Source organism: Agrilus planipennis, unplaced genomic scaffold (genome assembly GCF_000699045.2).
Source record: "Agrilus planipennis isolate EAB-ADULT unplaced genomic scaffold, Apla_2.0 scaffold119, whole genome shotgun sequence".
Taxonomy (NCBI): Eukaryota; Metazoa; Arthropoda; class Insecta; order Coleoptera; family Buprestidae; genus Agrilus; species Agrilus planipennis.
This window is the reverse complement of record NW_020438931.1, coordinates 511,476-531,939: the sequence shown is the minus strand read 5'-3', so window position 1 is coordinate 531,939 and position 20,464 is coordinate 511,476. Positions and strand designations below refer to the sequence as shown.

Sequence of the window (20,464 nt, the reverse complement as noted above, 5' to 3'; positions counted from 1 at the left end):
CGTCGGAAAAGAAAAGGTTAGAAGCGTTCGAAATGTGGTGTTACCGGCGAATGATAAGGACACTGTGGATAGAGAAGGTTAGAAATGAAGAGATATTAGAAAGAACAGGAGAACACATGACTCTATGGAAGTCAATAAAATATAGGTGAGATAGGTTGGTAGGCATGAAGGTCTACTCAGAGATATTAGAGACAGAAACATGAATTAAGGGCTGTAGAGGTAGACCTAGATTAGATTAGTGTTCGCAAATCGTTAAGGATACGGAATGTTCTAGTTTTAGGGAAATGTGGAGATTAGCTCAGGATAAAAGGAGTGGAGGAGCGTGTCCAACCAGTCTTAGCATTAACGACCTTATAGTAATGACTATTATACTGTTCTCGAACCTTTGTCCAGTTACAATTTATAATTAAAAAATAAATAAATAAGAGCCATTTTTCACAATACCAATCCAATGTATTAGTACTCATATGTAAAATCCCAAACGAAAGATTTGGTAGTGATACTACGCAATTACGAAATTGTGATTGTCTCAATAAGCTGGAGGATCATTTTCGGTTATTTGCTTTGTAACTCGGAGTAGTTGTTTATTCAGGTAAAATTTGCATGCATACGGGAGGGCAAGTACCATGTACGCAAATATGTGTATAATACGAAGGTACATAGCAGTTGAATGACAACACGACTCTTTTGTCTTCTATGCATTGTGTAGGCGCTTTCCGCATTAGAGGGTTTGTTAATAAAAGGACAATTCATGTCAAACTGTCAAGTGAACTGTTTCTAAAGTCCCAGGTAATAAAGAGTAAAAGAGTCGTCCTACGTAAAGCCGCTATAGTAATCGTAACAAATGCTTTCCAACATATTGACAGATCGGTTTCTCTTGACGTCGACTGTGAAACTTCGATCTGAACTAATTTTAACGTGATGGTTAAATCAGTCAACACAGTCGAGGAAATCGGTTGCATTGCAACTCGCCCTTTGTACGACTAAATAGTTACGAATCGGTTGCGAATTTCGTTAAAAATTGAAAAACTAGAGCCCGTTATTTTTAAACGCCTTACACGTTATCCGAACAAGAGAGTAACAGAGACAGTAGATGACCTTGGTAGTTTCAAGGAATTACAATAAAACTAAACAATAGCGTGCCAAAATCTTAAAAGTAAGCCAGTGAGTTACAACCAAACTCAAAGCGTCGTTTTAACGGCTTTTTTAATAGATTATAAATTGTTACTGTAAGTATTTAAATTTTAATGAAGTAAACTAACTAATTACGTGACCAATTAAAATGATGTTGATCAGCATGAGGATTGTATGTAGAATGGGCACAGGTTCAACAACTATCCTCACGAAAGAGTTTTTACATCCGATGCCTTTTGGGGGAAACGAATTAGTGACTCAAAAACTTACCTTAGTAATTTAGAAAATAAGCTCTTTTTCCCGTATTCTTTATTGGATTCTTAGTCAGTGTACAATAAGGGGAAGAAACTGATACTAGGAGAGACACAAAGTTTATTATCTGACGATGCACAAAAATAGCCGTCCCTACGAGTGAACAGTGTTGGATTCCCTTTGAGGAAGACCTACCAATTGAAAACCCTCTAATAACAAACCGTTGTAGGACTAATTGAAGGTCCTTTTCAGCCGAAGACAACGGCCTTTCTAAGGTATCTACTTATCCAACATAATCAACAACAGAACTTACATACTGATAGGCTCATTAGCCAAATTTATGAAAGCAGGAGTTCTTAGTCAACAGCTTATCGAAACTACGAGACGTAAATCGTGATCTTGATCTTATATGATCGCACCAGCACGCCATAGACAGTCGCCGAACAAAAAGTTACTACTTTAGTAGGCAATAGGTAAATGCCTAAAGGCTTAGGTACTAGAACTTGTAAAGCGATACAAATTTCTGTTCAAAGTGGCATTTAGATGTCTAAAGTTTATTGAATGTCATACATCCATTTCTGTAATGAAAAAAACTAATTGGTACGCAAGAGCCGCATGGCAATGCGATGATGCGGTGGCGGAATGCTTGGTCGTTTATAATTAAAGTGAAATTAGTTCCAACACATTTCTATTGTTGAAATGTCATGCACGTCCCTTTTATCTAAATATACAGCAGGTTGGCATGAGGCAGAGATGCCACCGACGACCATTTAGCGACCGCGTGGCATCCAGCCAGTATCAATTAAATCGTTATTAATCTTTACTTCGAACCGTACTGTAAAATGTCGGATATAGACTTGAGGAACGCATGAACTGGTCACCCCGGCGCCGTTCGCAATCCCATATCGACATTCGTCTGTTTTGTATTCGATTCTTCCAAATCAATGTACAGTTTTACGATTTAACAAAGCCATTTTTTGGCAAGTGGTCTCTTATTAGATGCTTGTCTAGTGATCGCTGTGGACCAATAGGACAGCTGGGCAGTCCTATTAGGGCTTAAAATGAAAATCTGATCAAGACCCGATGTGGCATGTACCACATCGAAACCTTCGATCCGGATCGGGACATCTTACAGGACTCTGATACGGATACTCTGTGTGACCTTGAAAAGGTTGACTTATAAGGGCAGATCGGGGTGCTTTGTAGGGCCCATTGATCTAATAGTTGCTTGCTGCTGAAAAGTATTTTTAAATAATTCAAGTAAAACTAAATTTTTATTTTATTTTTGTTTAATTTAGTCTGATGATGATTACATAAGCCGAAATGTCACAACCTCAGAAAAACACTTAAGTTTGATTTTGACGGTCGGGAATCGAAGATTAATTAATAGGTATACGGTGCAAATGAGGATATCTCCGAGGATTTGTAACAGTTTTTCAATTTGCGATTTATTATTTGATTGAAACTTATGCCGTTCGGACAACTTAACTACAGTTAAATCAACTAGTGTTTTTCGGCATTACTTGAAACATTATTACATTTTTAATAACTAAAACATATCATAATAAGAATAACTGTAATATTTGTATTAAATTTTGGAGGTATTTATTAAAAACTTACGACGTAATGTCAAGCAGTTTTACCATTTTTCTATTTTCCGACATTTTAAAGTCCTCGACGGTAGTAAAACGAATGGAAAGATGGATTATATTTTTAACTTAAAAACTCTGTTTATATAAATTGCGTATGTGATTGCTTAACAACTAAATCTAAAACAGCTGAGTCGCATTAAAAATAGGTAATTAAAAGTCCGATGATTTGCAGCTGATGAAAAATTTTAATCAGTAAGATAAAAGCTAATATTTTACGCCAAATAATTGTCTTTTTTTTTTGGTTTGCTAGGGTTTCAGCTCATTATTTTATTTGCTGAGCCCATAAATTCTCGCCTGTTATCTCCTTAATCAAAAGAAAACCTTTCAGGTGGGCGGTCCGAGGGAATCCAGTTTTGTATTTAATTAACACAATTAATCACGAAACTTTCTTTATAAGGCTAATGCTTAGGTATTAGAAAAGATTTTGGTCTGACGCATCCCGAAAATTTTTGTTTTACCACTAAAATTGTCAAAATATTGACTAAAGAAACATTTGGAAGAATTTTGTAGGGCTAATTTCAATACATTAAAGTGAATTATTTTTTACCACTATTGATAACCCCAAATTAATAATGAAAAATTATTGCTGCTGTTACGTCTTCGTCGGGAATCGAACTCGGGTCCCTGACTTTACACACCATTGCTCTACCATTAAGTAACAACCCGGGTTCGATTCCCGGCAAGCGCCTGACGATAACATTCTTCCTCATTGGTTTGCACTTATCTGTAGTAGTAAAAATTAATTCAAAAATCAATTCACATTAATATATCAGCTAAAGTAAGTGCTTTGCAAAATGTTATTTAAGTATTCTATACCATCACCCTGTATGTAAGAAAAAGTATTGATATGAGATGTTGATGTGTTGTTTCCAAAAAAGCTATTTTATAATTTTATTGATGAATCCATTTTTTTAATTATTAAATACCCCATTCCCTTCGTTAAATTTGTTCACGATTAAGGATGGTACATTGGGCATTCTCGGAGGGGATTAGTTGCAGTTGACTCTTAAAGTTTGTTCGTAATTATTTCGTGCATGTCAAAAGTGTTTTTGTAGACGATATGGAGGATTAGTACTAAGGAAATAAGTTTTCTCATATACGACTGCAAATTCCTACAAGAGCAAGGCTCGATGCTTAGCGAACATTATCCGTTGTCCCGTAGGAGCTTCCCATTGTCCAAACTATTTCCGCCAGGCAATTAATTAGAACACTACGGGGACTATGTCCGTGGATAACCGCATGACCAGCTCCTGACAATATACATACATGTAAGAAAGCACATAACACCAAGAGCACGGCACCACGATCTGATCGACAAAGATCCGATGAACGGCTTTCATCCTTCCATTGAACTCATAAGCATGAGATCCAGAACAACGGGCGGTTATTTATGGATCATAAAGAAATTGGTTGTTTGAGGATTTTTGTTTTGAAGAGGGTATATTGCCTGTCGGATTAAGTAAGTCGGGCAGAAAAAATAACGGGAACATCCCGCCGAATTGTTTGACGCACTTTCAGTCTACAGGACATTTCTGATTGACAATGGAGATTTTTTGAAGGCTTGCCTGTCATGTGGAAGTTATTTATAAATGGTCGGAAAATGTCGATTTAGAAATGGAAATGGATCATGTATTACCTTTCGCATTTGTAATATGTTTAATTATCTTCTTCAGTTTTATTTAAGGCGGATACTGTTTTTAGCCTTGGTTAGAAATATCTTGAGAAATCTAAAAAATGTCTACTCCAGTCATTTTAAACGAAAATTTATTTTTACTATTGTCCTATTTTTAAATTTCATAAGCGACTTATAAAAAGCATCTAATCATACTGATATTATACGAGCGTTCTTAAATCGAAATCTACTGACTCTACTGACTCTTTTATAAAGGACTAAGTTTTACCCGCGGCTTTTCTCGCGTCTCAAAGATCATCGACGACCACATTAAAGTAATGTTTTAGAAAATACTACAAATGGCGCAGTAAACGCCATCTGTAGCACGATGCTACATTTTAGGATTACGTACGCTCCAACAAGGTCCACTTATGTGGATATCTACTTGCTGAAAACGAATCCCGGCGTAGCCAACCTCAACGTGATAGGCACGTTAGCTTAATCGAATAAACTAATTCGAAGTGGTCTGTATTTTGTCGAAACTGCCAGACGCGGATCGCGATTTCAATCTTTTTGGATCTCATCAGTGCTTCGCAGGAAGCTCCGACAGAATACGTAATCCTAAATTGTACCATCGTGCTACAGATGGCGTTTACTGCGTCATTTGTAGTATTTTCTAAAACGCACTGTTAAGACAGCAGGTAAAAGTTGGTCTGTGTTCTGTCGGAGCTGCCTGCGACGCGCTAAAAGATCGAAATCGCGATCCGCGTCTGGCAGTTTAAGGGAAATGCGATAGAAAAGAGTGGAGGTGTGTGTCCTACCAATCTTAGTAATGACGACCTTATGATTATGATGATGAAAAGGTACTCCATGTCCTTTTCCATGGCCCTGACAATATGTGTACATAATTTCATGACTGTCGGTTAAATAAGTAAGGCGTAAAATGGTAATAAGTAAACAAACAAACTCAACATGTTCGCATTTATAATATTAGTTAGGATAATACTTATTAGGACTTGGAGACGGTCGACTACAAAGCGATCTCTTCTTTTATTTTTCAAACGGAAACTAAATAGAGCAAGGCAACCGGGTGAAATAGTAATAATTGGTGACACTTTCTTTCTCTAAGTAACTGTATGAGATCATTATTTCGTTCCAAATTAGAGTTTCTGCAAGATCATTTCCCTTATCTCTCGTCCTTTTGTCGGGAGCGACTTCCTAATGACTCTTTGTAAAAAAAAAAAGAAAATACTGCGACAGGATTACCGACCCCTAACACGAACTACGAATAAGCTCGATTATTCGAATCAGCAGCGTCAGCATGTCCCAGTGCGAAGCCGAGGCAAAGAAAATTAGATCCGCTAAGAGGACATAATTTCAGCTCACTTCTGAGCACAAAAAGAAAAAATAAAGACGAAATTGGATGAAATTATCTTCACATAAAATATGCGCTCCCGTAACTTTCGTCTAAACTTCCTCGTCATTTGACGAATATCAAACGATTTTAGTAATTTGTCTTAGGTCCCTATGGGGACGAAGTTACTTCTCTGAATGTATACGTTTATATGCGTCAAAGTCGCTTTTCTCGCACGAAAGTCCTTCAAATACTTTTCAAAACTTTTCTTTCATCTTAGCTACAACTTTTACTTCAATTCTCTAAAGTGTTATTTCGAATTCTAACAATACAGATGTGTGGCTCCATATTTTCAAGTCAAATATTTTCCCGTTGAAAAGTGCGCTTCATAAATAGAACGTAAAAATTAAAACCAGCATAGTTAAAGGATTTCAATTAAAAGTTGATTCTGATGCTACAGTGGCTAGTGGCATGTAAAAGAATAACTGCAAGGTGCATTTTTGCATTCAAAGCGTCTTCCACCGCTCTGGACAACGTAAAAACTGCTGCTTATAAAAATTGTGAAGTTGTTGATTTCAGGTCGATTTTCGAAAATTGAGTACTCAATAAATCTCAACGATCTAAAGCTCAAAAAACTACACCGGATGTTGTAAATCCCATTAAAATCAGTTGATCCGTTCGAGAATATTGTTGACGAAAAGTTTCGAAAAACGTTGTTCTTTCTTTTGAAACGACATTTGAATTCCTAATGTAACCGAGTTATCTATTTGTGCTTTACCAACGTTAACAAATGGTGTGAGTCGTACCTTAACTGATTGGTTCATTTAAAAGATTATTCTGCCCAAATATTGAAAAAAAGCAATTTGAAACAATTATTAGATTTTTAAGCTCTAAGAGCTGAATTACTTGCAGGTGCGTATGTTTTTGAATGATTTGACCACGATAACAACGAAAAATTTGAGAGATGACCTGCAATGCACTTTTTTAAATTACTTTTGATACCGCAAGCCCCCAATTTTGCCGCCTCTGGGAATTGCCGCCCCGGCAATAGCCCATAGTATAAATACAGCGCTGACCATATTCAGAAAAGTCCTATCCATAACATCCCTGGTCATAATATGCCGCTCTTAATAATAGCAGTATGGGCGGTGCGACGCCCCGGCTGGCTCTAGGAATTTGTGCGAAGATACCAGAAACGTACGAATCTACATTTCTACGAAATGGTAATTTACATAGAGTATACTACGTTTACTTTCTGTAGCGATGTGACCTTCAGTTTGAGCGGCGCAAAGTAGAAAAGAACAGCACTAGGCCAGAAAAGGAAGGAGACAACTCTCGGCCAAACTCTTTACCGGCGAGGAGCGTATAAACCGTACAATACTGCACGGAAAAACTGACCATTTTATCCACTACAATTGCATTGCTCAAATGTGCTGTTATTAATACCATTTACTACTGAAAATATCAACGAGATGTTTATTTATATTTGAAGACATATTAAAGGCTTTAATGCTTGTTTTCGACTAGCACTACTTTTCATGATCGAACACAACTTTTGGCAGGTACTGTATGAAAAAGTATGTTTAATGAACAAGAGTCGAGAGTATAATGAGCTTTTTTCTGCTTACCTACGATTTTGCCAGCGCGCATCCAAGACATTGGAAGGAGCACATCGCAAGAGAAAGTAAATGATGTACACCTATACTTTGAAATTCCCTATATCAAAATCTATTCATTCGCATACAGTATAAATAGTAATCTCGACACATAATAGAGATTGCACTGCTTTGTTAGTTTTATAACGGCTGCGTCATGAGAACGAATACAAAAAAGAAAGTCACGATCTTTTGTTGCCCTGTTGACATTAAAAAATAAAAATGATATCAATGGAAGTTGTAAAAGTCTCTTTAAAAGAGCTGTTGTGCTTAATGATGTAACTTTTTTCAGTATTTTCTTGAAGTTGTTAAAAAGGCGATGTAAAACCGGAAACGGGCAAGTAGGAGTTGTGTTGTACGAAAATAAAAATGACGCTTTTGTAAAGAGTACTAAAGAATGAAGTCTCCCACTTGGCTTGAGGGGATTTTGTAAGCCAGCCATCTTTAAACGAACGTGTTTATGTCTCCGACCCCGTTACTTTGCACGAGGGAAACTTCAGACTAGCTCGTCGAAGCGCTTCGCCGCATCCAAGCTTTCTGCCGAAGACAAATGACTGCGGTCGCGATAAGAACATTATTTCCGGTTTACGGAAAAATTTAATAGATATTCGCCTCGCATACAACACGATTTCCATTTGTTTCAATCCATCTAATGAACCGGAAGTTTACTTACTTAAATCACAGATTATGATTGCGGCTGCCAACGTCTTACTTCTACTATTGTTTTCATTTCATTTGTTGATGATAATAAAACGATAAGAAATGGTAACGAATTGAGAATACATAAACGGTAAAACTAAAATACTGGTGTGCAAGGGAAGAAAAAGTAGGAAAAGAGCGAATATAAAGGTAGGAGACGAAAAATTAGAAGAAGTGGCCGATTTTGGATATCTAGAAAGTCAGATAAGTCAGGACGAAAGGAGTAGTAAGTATATAAAGCAGAGGATAGCGCAGGGTTTTGTCTTCTTTAATAAAAAGAAGTCACTTCTTTGCTCGCGAACGGTTAATTTAGAAATTCGAAAAAGGTTGTTAAAGGTGTATGTTTGGAGCGCGGCGTTGTACGGGTACGAAACATGGACAGTAGGCGCGGCGGAAAAGAAAAGGTTAGAAGCCTTCGAAATGTGGTGTTATAGGCGAATGATGAGGATAAAGTGGGTAGAAAAGGTTAGAAATGAAGAGGTATTAGAAAGAATAGGAGAACAGAGGACTCTATGGAAGTCAATAAAAAACAGGCGAGATAGGTTGGTAGGGCACCTTCTTAGGCATGAAGGTCTAGTCAGAGACATTTTAGAGGCAGAAACAGGAGTTAGGAGGGGTAGAGGCAGACCTAGATTAGATTACTATTCGCAAATAGTTTAGTTCAGAATAGGATAGGGTGGAGGTACGTGTCCAACCAGTCTTAGGACTGACGACCTTATGATGGTGATGAAACGGTAAATAATCTGGTTAATCGTGGTTATTAATTAAAAATTGAATTGATAAAGCTTTCCAATATTGTAACGTCATATTTCGAGATTCTTTGTTAAAAATTTGTTTGTGAAAAATGTTTGATCTTATGAGAATTTATTATTTTTTTTTCTGTCGTAATATGTAAAATATTTCAGCTATTTGTTGTTTGACCTGAAAGAACGTAATCAACTACGGTTGCCACTGTCACTTTATATTGCTTGGCGACTTAATAAGGAAATTCCTTGAAAACGTCGTTCATTATATCGTCCCTAAATTAATCCTAAAAGAAGCGCTCGTCTTTCCTAAACATAAAATTAATTAAAAATGACAGATAGATAAGTTGCTGTTTTGTTTTGATAATACCGTGACATGAAACGTTTTAACATTTTTGTATATCTACATGAAAAAAACATATCTAGTTTAGGTTTGTTAATTTAGAAATATGTAGATTTGTTTGCATTTAATTAATAATTCAAATGTAAAACCACGGAATTTTGGAGTAATTGCAATAGATCTATTTAAGGAACATGATGCACACTTAAGGGTATATTTGAGAATCTCCCTATTAAAATCTTATTCATTAGTGTAGTGATTAAATTAAAATGTAACAATGAACTTTTCGGTCGCCGCATTTTTTTATACTTTAATACAAACGCTGAGGAAAAGGTTAGAAGCGTTTGAAACGTGATATTACAGGCGAATGATGAGGATACGGTGGACAAAGAAGGTTAGAAATAGGGAGATATTACACGTAGTAAGAGAACAGGGAGGGGGAGCCAGAGAAGTCAATAAGAAGTAGTCGAGATAAGTTGGTAGGACACTTCAGACATGAAGAGCTAGTTAGAGACATATTACAAGCAGAAACAGGAGGTAAAAGGAGTAGAGGTAGGCCTATATTAGATTAATATTCAAACATTCTTAGTGAAATATGAAGATTAGGTCTGGATAGGAAACAGTGCAGGGGCGTGTCCAACCAGTCTTAGGACTGACGACTTCATGATGATGAAATACAAACGTAAAGCACAAAATGGGTGGTAGAGTTTTGAAGTTATTTTTACTTTGCTATATTTCAGCAAAATTGCGATTGTTTTAACGGTAAAGTTGATGTTCATCAGGTTCACTTTTTTTTATTTTATTTGCATCATAAAAAGATAACATTTACGCTGTAAATATGATGTGTCCAGCGCTTCCGCCAAAATATTGTTTACTTTTAATTTGTGTCTTCCATTTTAATTTAATATTTCGTTGTTACAAAATACAAAGTACAGCTTTGATAAGCAACAATTGCAATCGGTTCTTTTAAAAAAAAATCACTGTTTCGAAAATTAAACCTTCATTTATAAATTTTAACACACCACAACAACTTTTTTCTTCAGATGTTTATAACTATAAGACAAAAGCTGGAACAGATTTACTTATATAGTATTTGTAAAGTTAGTAGCAGGAACCATTCATCCATCGGAAGTGGTTTAAATGTATTTGTTTTCAGTAATCAATAAATGGCCTGTTTAAAATTTATTAATTTCCAATTCTTCTGCAACTAGCAAAATTTATATGCACTACTATTCTCTACATGTAATACTTTGAACTTTTCTCTAATCTTACGATTTTTGACAATTAAATAGTTGGCATAATTTGAATGTTTTTCTTATGACAATATGATTTTTTATGTTCATCTGTTCTGGTCTTAAGTTTCCAACTAGTTTTTTCTAAACAAAGTTGAACATGAAATCTAAAAACACTTACAAAGGATTTTAGAATTAACTTAAAAGTAAAAGTAAATTAGATAGAAAGATCTACCATTTACAGAATGCAGTTTGCAGAATTATTTAAATAATACTTATGGTCCTATAAGCCCATAATAGATTATGGGCATTTTCTAATTTAACCTACAACTTAACACACTTAACCAGATTTTCTATTTTTTCATTGCTAAAATGTAACTGACTTTATTTGACTTTAGAGATTATTTTCAATGTAAACATCGAAGCAATTATTTGTTTTCAACAACATGTAAAATCTATTTCTATAATTTTTGTAGATTAGTAAATAATATTTTAAGTTCTGCCTAATTTGTAAATGCGTTATTCTTGAAGTAATCCGACCAAATTTGTATTTACGGTGAAATAACAATCAATTTTGTATTAACCATCATTAGTTTTAAAACCCTTTTATTGACAACAGTGAAAAAAAGGCTTTTAACGGAATTAAAATCGAAAAGCTCCCCAGCTTTGAATTTATTCAAAAATATTAAGTATTGATTTCTTACGCCATTTTATTATTAAATTAGTGTGATTCGAATTCATCTGAACGGATCTCGTTAACAAATGGTGATTAGTAAGTAACCATTCTGATCAAATAAAAGTATTTTGTATCATAAATTTTTATTTAGTTGCTCATCTTAGATAATTATTATTCACAATTCGGCCGGACTAGGTACCTTAACGAAATCGACTATACTTGAATTAAATCCTATTCGTTAAATTTGAAGGCACTTCTACAATGAATTTGTTAAATTAATTCTGTGAAAAAGTTTTGTTAACCCTCGTTCTTGTATCAGAGACCGTTAATTATGGCAGGGTGGGGCGAAACCTGTAAGCGTCACAGCGTTGTCTAGTAAAATATATTCAGTGCTGACAGGAGCAGGAAGGCAAGTCCTTATCTCTTTATCTGCTTTCAGGCAGGAAGACAAGTAAACATAGTAATCGATAACTAGACAGTCTTGATATCTTAGCAAACACAATATCGTGCGTGAATACAAACAAAGTTATGTTTGATTCACGCCTTTGCATATTTTATGCAAGATACAGGGTGACTCAATGAATACATATATATCTAACGACGAAAGTTCGCAATTTCCGCAGTGAAGTTAGCAACAAAGTTAAACAAAAGCATACCTCAATATTTTATTTTATTGTTTTTTAGCTGCTTTTAAAAAAGCTTAGGTTAGAGGCATGGACAATTATGTAGTTATAATATTCATTTTAGGTTTGTTAATTTAGAAATATGTAGATTTGTTTGCATTTAATTAATAATTCAAATGTAAAACCACGGAATTTTGGAGTAATTGCAATAGATCTATTTAAGGAACATGATGCACACTTAAGGGTATATTTGAGAATCTCCCTATTAAAATCTTATTCATTAGTGTAGTGATTAAATTAAAATGTAACAATGAACTTTTCGGTCGCCGCATTTTTTTATACTTTAATACAAACGCTGAGGAAAAGGTTAGAAGCGTTTGAAACGTGATATTACAGGCGAATGATGAGGATACGGTGGACAAAGAAGGTTAGAAATAGGGAGATATTACACGTAGTAAGAGAACAGGGAGGGGGAGCCAGAGAAGTCAATAAGAAGTAGTCGAGATAAGTTGGTAGGACACTTCAGACATGAAGAGCTAGTTAGAGACATATTACAAGCAGAAACAGGAGGTAAAAGGAGTAGAGGTAGGCCTATATTAGATTAATATTCAAACATTCTTAGTGAAATATGAAGATTAGGTCTGGATAGGAAACAGTGCAGGGGCGTGTCCAACCAGTCTTAGGACTGACGACTTCATGATGATGAAATACAAACGTAAAGCACAAAATGGGTGGTAGAGTTTTGAAGTTATTTTTACTTTGCTATATTTCAGCAAAATTGCGATTGTTTTAACGGTAAAGTTGATGTTCATCAGGTTCACTTTTTTTTATTTTATTTGCATCATAAAAAGATAACATTTACGCTGTAAATATGATGTGTCCAGCGCTTCCGCCAAAATATTGTTTACTTTTAATTTGTGTCTTCCATTTTAATTTAATATTTCGTTGTTACAAAATACAAAGTACAGCTTTGATAAGCAACAATTGCAATCGGTTCTTTTAAAAAAAAATCACTGTTTCGAAAATTAAACCTTCATTTATAAATTTTAACACACCACAACAACTTTTTTCTTCAGATGTTTATAACTATAAGACAAAAGCTGGAACAGATTTACTTATATAGTATTTGTAAAGTTAGTAGCAGGAACCATTCATCCATCGGAAGTGGTTTAAATGTATTTGTTTTCAGTAATCAATAAATGGCCTGTTTAAAATTTATTAATTTCCAATTCTTCTGCAACTAGCAAAATTTATATGCACTACTATTCTCTACATGTAATACTTTGAACTTTTCTCTAATCTTACGATTTTTGACAATTAAATAGTTGGCATAATTTGAATGTTTTTCTTATGACAATATGATTTTTTATGTTCATCTGTTCTGGTCTTAAGTTTCCAACTAGTTTTTTCTAAACAAAGTTGAACATGAAATCTAAAAACACTTACAAAGGATTTTAGAATTAACTTAAAAGTAAAAGTAAATTAGATAGAAAGATCTACCATTTACAGAATGCAGTTTGCAGAATTATTTAAATAATACTTATGGTCCTATAAGCCCATAATAGATTATGGGCATTTTCTAATTTAACCTACAACTTAACACACTTAACCAGATTTTCTATTTTTTCATTGCTAAAATGTNTGAAATGTTTATTTATTTAATTTTAAAATGGTTTCCCACTACCTTAACAAATTCAATGTTTGGAAATTCGTGTGCGTCTAGCTTTTTGATGCAATCATCCAGAAAAACTTTATTAGTTTTAGTTTGTCTTGTATTTGACCAATAGAAGGGTAGTCTGATAAAATTATTATTGTTATTGTGATGTCTATAATATATGAATAATATTAAGATTAATATGTGATGTGAGGCTGTATTATTTAAACAACTCTTTATGACTTTATAGTGGCAATTAGCACTTAAGGTCTGGGAGGCAATTGATGCATAATTAGGAAGGAATTCGACATACCGAAAATTTTAACCCTAATTAAAAACAGGAATATGGGAGAGAACTAGGCATTATCCCTTAGACTTAATGTTCAATAAAAGTTATCACAATATTTTTATTTAATATAAAATTGTTGAAGTGTTCATTCACGTAGACCACAACGATGCGAAGTATAATTTAGTTATTTTATTTATTTATTGGAATCACTATTTTAGACTATTTTGTTACTTGATTTTTGTAGGGCATTTTAGGTTTTAAGGAACTTAATTTATCCCGACTGCCAATTAACTTAGTTCTTTGGTTCAGATTGTATTTGAATTTATTTTAGAGGACTGCTGTCTGTAATTTAAAAGGATCAAAAAAAGTTGAATAAGGACGAAAAGTAAATCCCTTTAAGCACGACGGCGACGACGGTGTCCTCTTAGCCGACGATAGTTTGGGACTTGAGTTCTGTTTAATAGGAGCTTTCCCTCAAAAGGCTTTTCCAATCGATACCATCATGGCTTGCACTTAATAAACTTTTAGGACTTTAGACTAGTACCTAGTGCTCTTTCTACGGCACCGTCGTAAATTACTTCCAAAGCAAAATGCCAAACTTAACTTTATCAACTTCATCTTTGAATGTTCTAAGCCGATATTCCTACAAAATAAAATTATAATCAATTAAACCAAATGAATGGTGCTTTGCTTATAGATTATAATCACTCGTTTGGTTTACTATGTATAGAAGCAGAAATTATTGTAAAAAAAGTGATGTAAGAATATAGTTAGTTAAACTGTATTATAAATAGCGGACCAGCTTGGATGTTGGTCAATCGTATCAAAGTTAAGCAACGATATCTGTGGCTACTTCTTGGATGGGTGGTCAACTAAAATTAATATCATACGAATTTGGCCGTGCTTTGGAGAGCACAGTACCAAACAACCAACGTAAGCACCCTAGAAAAATTGGCATAAGAAACAATGACTGTAAAAGATATGGTATAAAGCACAAGCGTTACAATTAAGACCAAACTTTACTAGTACGATGTTAATAGAGTTTAATGTATTACGACCGTTGAACCGATTAAAAATGTTCTCTACTCTATATCTTTCGTCTACGTCCCATCCAGTATGTTATTATAAGGTTTTAGTTGGGTCTTTACGATCTAATTAACCCGTTTAAGGTGTTTATCATCAAGCTTGTATCGAGTTAATGAAAGGGAAGCCATTGAAAAGCACCTTCTAGCTCACATACATAATGATCAAAATATCGATCCAAACAGTATTAAAGTTTGTGTCAACACACTTTCACCTTCCCACACGATCTGATGGAAAGACAATTTTCGTCGAAATAAAACACTTTTGTAATAAAGGAAGTCGGCATCGGTCATGGGACATAAATGATTTATTCATTAAAATTCTATATTCTATATATTTTCCATTAGCAAATGCTTATTATTTGGTCGGGTTCAACCGAAATCATGATTTAATGGTACATTCCGTTTTGGTATTAAAATTCTTAACGCAATTGTTTATTATTTCGTGGGTCTTATTACTGCGATCGGTCCTTTGTATTTCGGTATTTGCAGATCATTGGCAGCGTTAAATTCAGTTGCGTCGACAACAAATCTTCGAAGGGTGTTGGGAACTCTTCTCCGTCTGCAAAGCATTCAACCCGCAAGATATTCCCCAACAGCCTGCCATAAGGCTCGATCCGCCGATAAGGTCCTAGTTGATCTAACTACCTCTTCGCGGTAAGCTTTGTCAACTGTCTCGTGAATGCCAGATTTTAAATGAATGTTATACTTTTATTAGGTTTAGTACTTATTAGAGGCATGTTCGTAGGAATAGGTACTTGTTACAATGCCTGTTTTTATAGATATAAGTATGAGAAATATTTTGATAGGTGAGTGACATAGAAATTTTAAATGCTTTGTTGGTTTGATGCGCATGTGTTATTTAAAGAAAAATGACGATAATACTAAATCATTATTTTAGCGGTAATGTAAAATAAATATGGGTTTTTAACGTATAAGGACAGTATAGTTATATTGCTAATTTTTCATCATCATAAGGTCGTCAGTCCTAAGACTGGTTGGACACGCATATCCACTCTTTTCTATCCTGAATTAATCCAAAACTAGAACAACCCACAACGTTAACTATTTGCGAACAGTAATCTAGGTTTACCTCTGCCCCTACTAACTCCCGTTTCTGCCTCTAATATGTCTCTGACTAGACCTTCATGCCTAAGAAGGTGTCCTACCAACGTATCTCGCCTTTTTCTTATTGACTTCCATAGAGTCCTCTGTTCTCCTATTCTTTCTAATAACCCTTCATTTCTAATCTTCTCTATCCACGGTATTCTCATCATTCGACTGTGACACCACAGCTTCTTCTAACCTTTCCTGTTCCGCCGCGTCCACCGTCCTTGTTTCGCACCCGTACACCGCCGCACTCCAGACTTATATACACATTTAAAAGAATTGTAGTAGATACCTAGTATTTTTTTCTGTTCAACTTCTAAATAAATGGTCTGATTAATTAATTGTATAACATTAAATGTAAGAAAAAATGTGCTGGCTTGTACTACGTCGGGCCTTTAAAATTTTTAGGTCCCGTTTTTCTGTCAACCGTTGTTTAGTATTTTCGCCTTAGTGAAGCTTTTTGAAGTTTGATAAAATTTATTATACATATAAGTGGACAGGTATCTAACGAAAAATAATTTTATTTTAAGTCATGCTAATCTCTTTTAATTAATTATTTGTCTTCTTCAAAGTCATACTTTTGAGTCGTATAAAATCTTATCATTTTCTTTTGAATTCAAAGACCATTAACTAAATTTCCAAGCTGCCTAAACGTATTCTACTAATTAAGAAAACGGAATAAGTTATTAAGAATTTCGGTGTTACTGCGGATAAAATAGGCAACTCTCTGTTGGACAAACCAATTACTGGGAGCTCAAGTTTATTTAACTGGATTTAAGGAAAGGAGATTTTGTAGAACACAGACTCCTTTTTAAATACATAATCTCTTAATTAGTAATTATCTTCGAGTCTGTATTAATGGCTCCGTTTTCGAAACTTTAATACCTCTCTTAGTAAAATGTTTTTGAGCAATTCAGACCCAACTGTTATTGTAAACTGGTCATTAAGGCATCGAAACAAAAACGCTTTGTTGATACCCTCATTTGTACCACCAACCATTTGAGGCAGAGCAGTAATTAAAAAATGCTTTTGTTTTATTTATTTGTATGTAACACAGTGAGAAAATTTCAAGAAAAGGGTTCTGTAGTTTAATTACTCTAAAATGTAATAACGCAAGGGCAAGTACTCGAAATCATTTTAATATAACGAGTTAACCAAAATTAACCAAGTTCCTATCAATGTTAATAGCAAAATTAACCCTCTAAATTAATTTTAAGAGCTTTTCATCACTATCACCGTCATCACAAAACTTCTCCGTTACTTTCCGATGATTCCAATGACTTTGTTAGTTCTTCACAACTATTTAATGAAATATTTGATCTTTTTTTTAGTTAAAGCTTTTCAATTTATTTTGCCTTTTAAATGTAGGCTTTCACGGCCGACGTCTATGGAAATTCCTTATTGACTAACTTGTATCTTGACGGTCGCTCGGTTGATATCACTTCATCACCCCACAATGGCCAGAAAGCCCGATCACACTTTCTTCTTTTGCTTAATTCCGTAGATTTTATATAAAATAAAATAAAAATCTTCTTTTCCCTTTAAATTCCCTAGGTATAAGAGAAATTTCCCTGTCTCCTTCCTAACCCTGAGCTAACTGTTGTATTTCACCTTTGCACGCTACGAAAAATAAAAAAGTACCTGCGCAACATTTTTGATTTAATAAAAGTACAAAAACAGATAAATGAAGACTAATTTTTTTGTTTGTTTACAACAAAAGCACAAATGTATTATAAGCTTATTTCTCTCCATTTCGAATGGTTGAAAAGTTGATGCGATTATAAATTTGAAATTCAAATAACGTTGCCTGAGTCACGGCTTGAAGTGCATAAATGTGTTGTGCGCATATCGGCCTGTCAAGAGATAATGAAGACAAATTCACAAAGCGTGTACCCTTCGATTGTTCGTTCTAATTTAATTTGGTATTATGCTCTACCGGGACAATACTACTTATTTCGTACGTTTGATGCCGACATGCTGAATGACGGACTGACTGTGGAGTGAAAAGCTCAACGCAAAATGCCGCAGTTGTTTATTGGAATTACTTTCAGCGTTACACGTAAACAACGGCGTTTGCTTTTTGTTTTGTGTTACGTACGCGAATGCCTACAAAACAAATACAAACAGGGGCATCATATCAGTACGCTGATTTTCTGGAATTTCGTTTATTGTGTCTATCCACAGGGGCAGACGTTGCGTTATTTAACATTGACAGGATCATTTCCTTTTACTGCATTGTTTTCGACTTGAACGTAAATAATGGATGATTTTAATTAAAAGCGTTTTCTTTCTCTTGTTTGCCGTAGGATATTCGCAAAAATACGCGCTTTAACTCATAGCCTTTGTTAGATATATTTGTATATTGTTACAGGGTAAGCTCGATGTTTGTTTTAAAGTTTTACAGAATGCTTACGTAAATGTCTAATAGGAAAATGTAATGTTTTTACACAATGTATTAAATATTGTGTTGTTTTCTGTCAATTGCAGATTAGTAAATGAGGAAAATAAGATAATTCTTTTATTTTATTAAACAGAATTGGTGGAGTTGCCGGACACAATTTGTGTTATAGTCTTTTTTTCATAAATTGTTTTAGTTAATTTCTTAATCACTTCTGAAACATTTTCTAGACGTTTTATTAAAACTCTGTGTTCATTTTATATTTACAGTTCTTTTTCAATAGAAGTAGGTAAAAGACCTAGAACATTAAGAATTTTTTTGGTTAACTTTAACTTATTATGTACAGTACGATATTGTCATCTTAACAACTTTTAGTATTTATAAACATTATAAGCTCGTTTTCAACTCGTCGAAAATCCACCAACTAAGAATTAAAATTTCATTGGTTTGGCGTTGAACGACTTTTTGAATGTAATTTGACACGGAGAAAATGAAAAAAAATTTGTGAAAATAAAATCCCAGCAGAAATAAATTTACTAGGTATTTTAGTTGATATTACAAATTTAATTGTAATAATTAAGATATTTGAAATAATTTTTAAAGAAACATGTCAAAATTGAGATTATTACAAGTCACCTAATAAATTCTATGATTTCTACGGCAAAATCAGTCATTTACAATCGAAAATTGTTATTTTTGCGTTGTCATAAAAATTTAGTTTTCTCCGTAGAGACATTGGTGAGGGTGGTATTTAATGGAATGTAAAATCACTATCAGGTGCATCTCACATTATAGCATATGAAACAAATAAAATAGATAGAATACGTCCCCTATTGGTTCACATAATGTTTTATATAAGTGACGTGTAATTCTGCAATCGCGAATAACCTTATTGATTAGTGCATTGAAATCGTAGTTTAAATTCAATGTAAACCTGTTTCTGGGTTGTTTTCTCATCGCGTGCCACTTTTCCTTAACAAAAGACCAAACATCCGTCTTTCTTGACAATTTGCAATTCAAGCGCCCTTTTCCACGTGTTTAGGGTCGCGAACCGCTTGCAGTGGTGGCGAAGCCGCTTAATTCCGAGTGCTATTTCGACGCTAGCCATCAATCTGGGCAAAAAGTTCGGCGCCCAACCGTCCCGCCCCATAAATCTTGGAGCAAAAGCCGCGCACCGACGTTCCTCTTTGAGCTGTTGCTTAACTCGCTACTTATCCCGCTAATTAATCCGGATATCCATCTCTCTAGACATCAGCTTTGCCCGTAAGCTCCGACATGTATATGCCAACGTCAGCCTGGCCCCTGCTGACGTCGCGACGCTTCCTCTACCGCCGCCGTTCCGTCTGCCGCAACGACTAAACGTGAGACGCAATTTGCCACGCGGCATCCGTCATCCAAATCAAAGGACCTTGCCTAAACACTGGCTAATTATTGCTCTTATGTGTCAGCAAGTCTCCTACCGAAATTAATTCCGGAATATGTAGCATTACATAACTGACACATATTTAGACACTCATAAATTATTTACAACACAAATATATCCAAACTGTTTAAATTTATGGTGAAGTTTCGGTAACTTACATTTAACAGTTATTTCGCTCACACAGTGGCTTCTTCAAATATTTTAGCAATAAAATAATTCGAAGCGGTCTGTATTCTGTCGGAACTGCCAGACGCGGATCGCGATTTCGATCTTTTTGGATCTCATCAGCGCGTCGCAGGCAGCCCGACAGAACACAGACCAACTTTTACCTTCTGTCTTAACAGTGCGTTTCAGAAAATACTACAAACGGCACAGTGAACGCCATCTGTAGCACGATGCTACATTTTACGATTACGTATTTTTCAACAAGGTCCACTTGTGTGGATATCTACTTGCTGAAAACGAATCCTGGCGTAGCCAACCTCAACGTGATAGGCACGTTAGCTTAATCGAATAAAATAATTCGAAGTGGTCTG

At 34.8% G+C, this 20,464-nt stretch overlaps 1 protein-coding gene across 1 annotated transcript in view; it reads left to right on the top strand.

Moving 5' to 3' along the window:
• The window catches only part of LOC108736711 (CUGBP Elav-like family member 1), a 152,241-nt gene that overhangs the window by 42,955 nt on the left and 88,822 nt on the right, over positions 1–20,464 (top strand). The window contains exon 4 of the mRNA XM_025974205.1: positions 15,490–15,654. Coding sequence (XP_025829990.1) covers positions 15,490–15,654 — 165 coding nt within the window. The remainder of the gene's footprint in view (positions 1–15,489; positions 15,655–20,464) is intronic.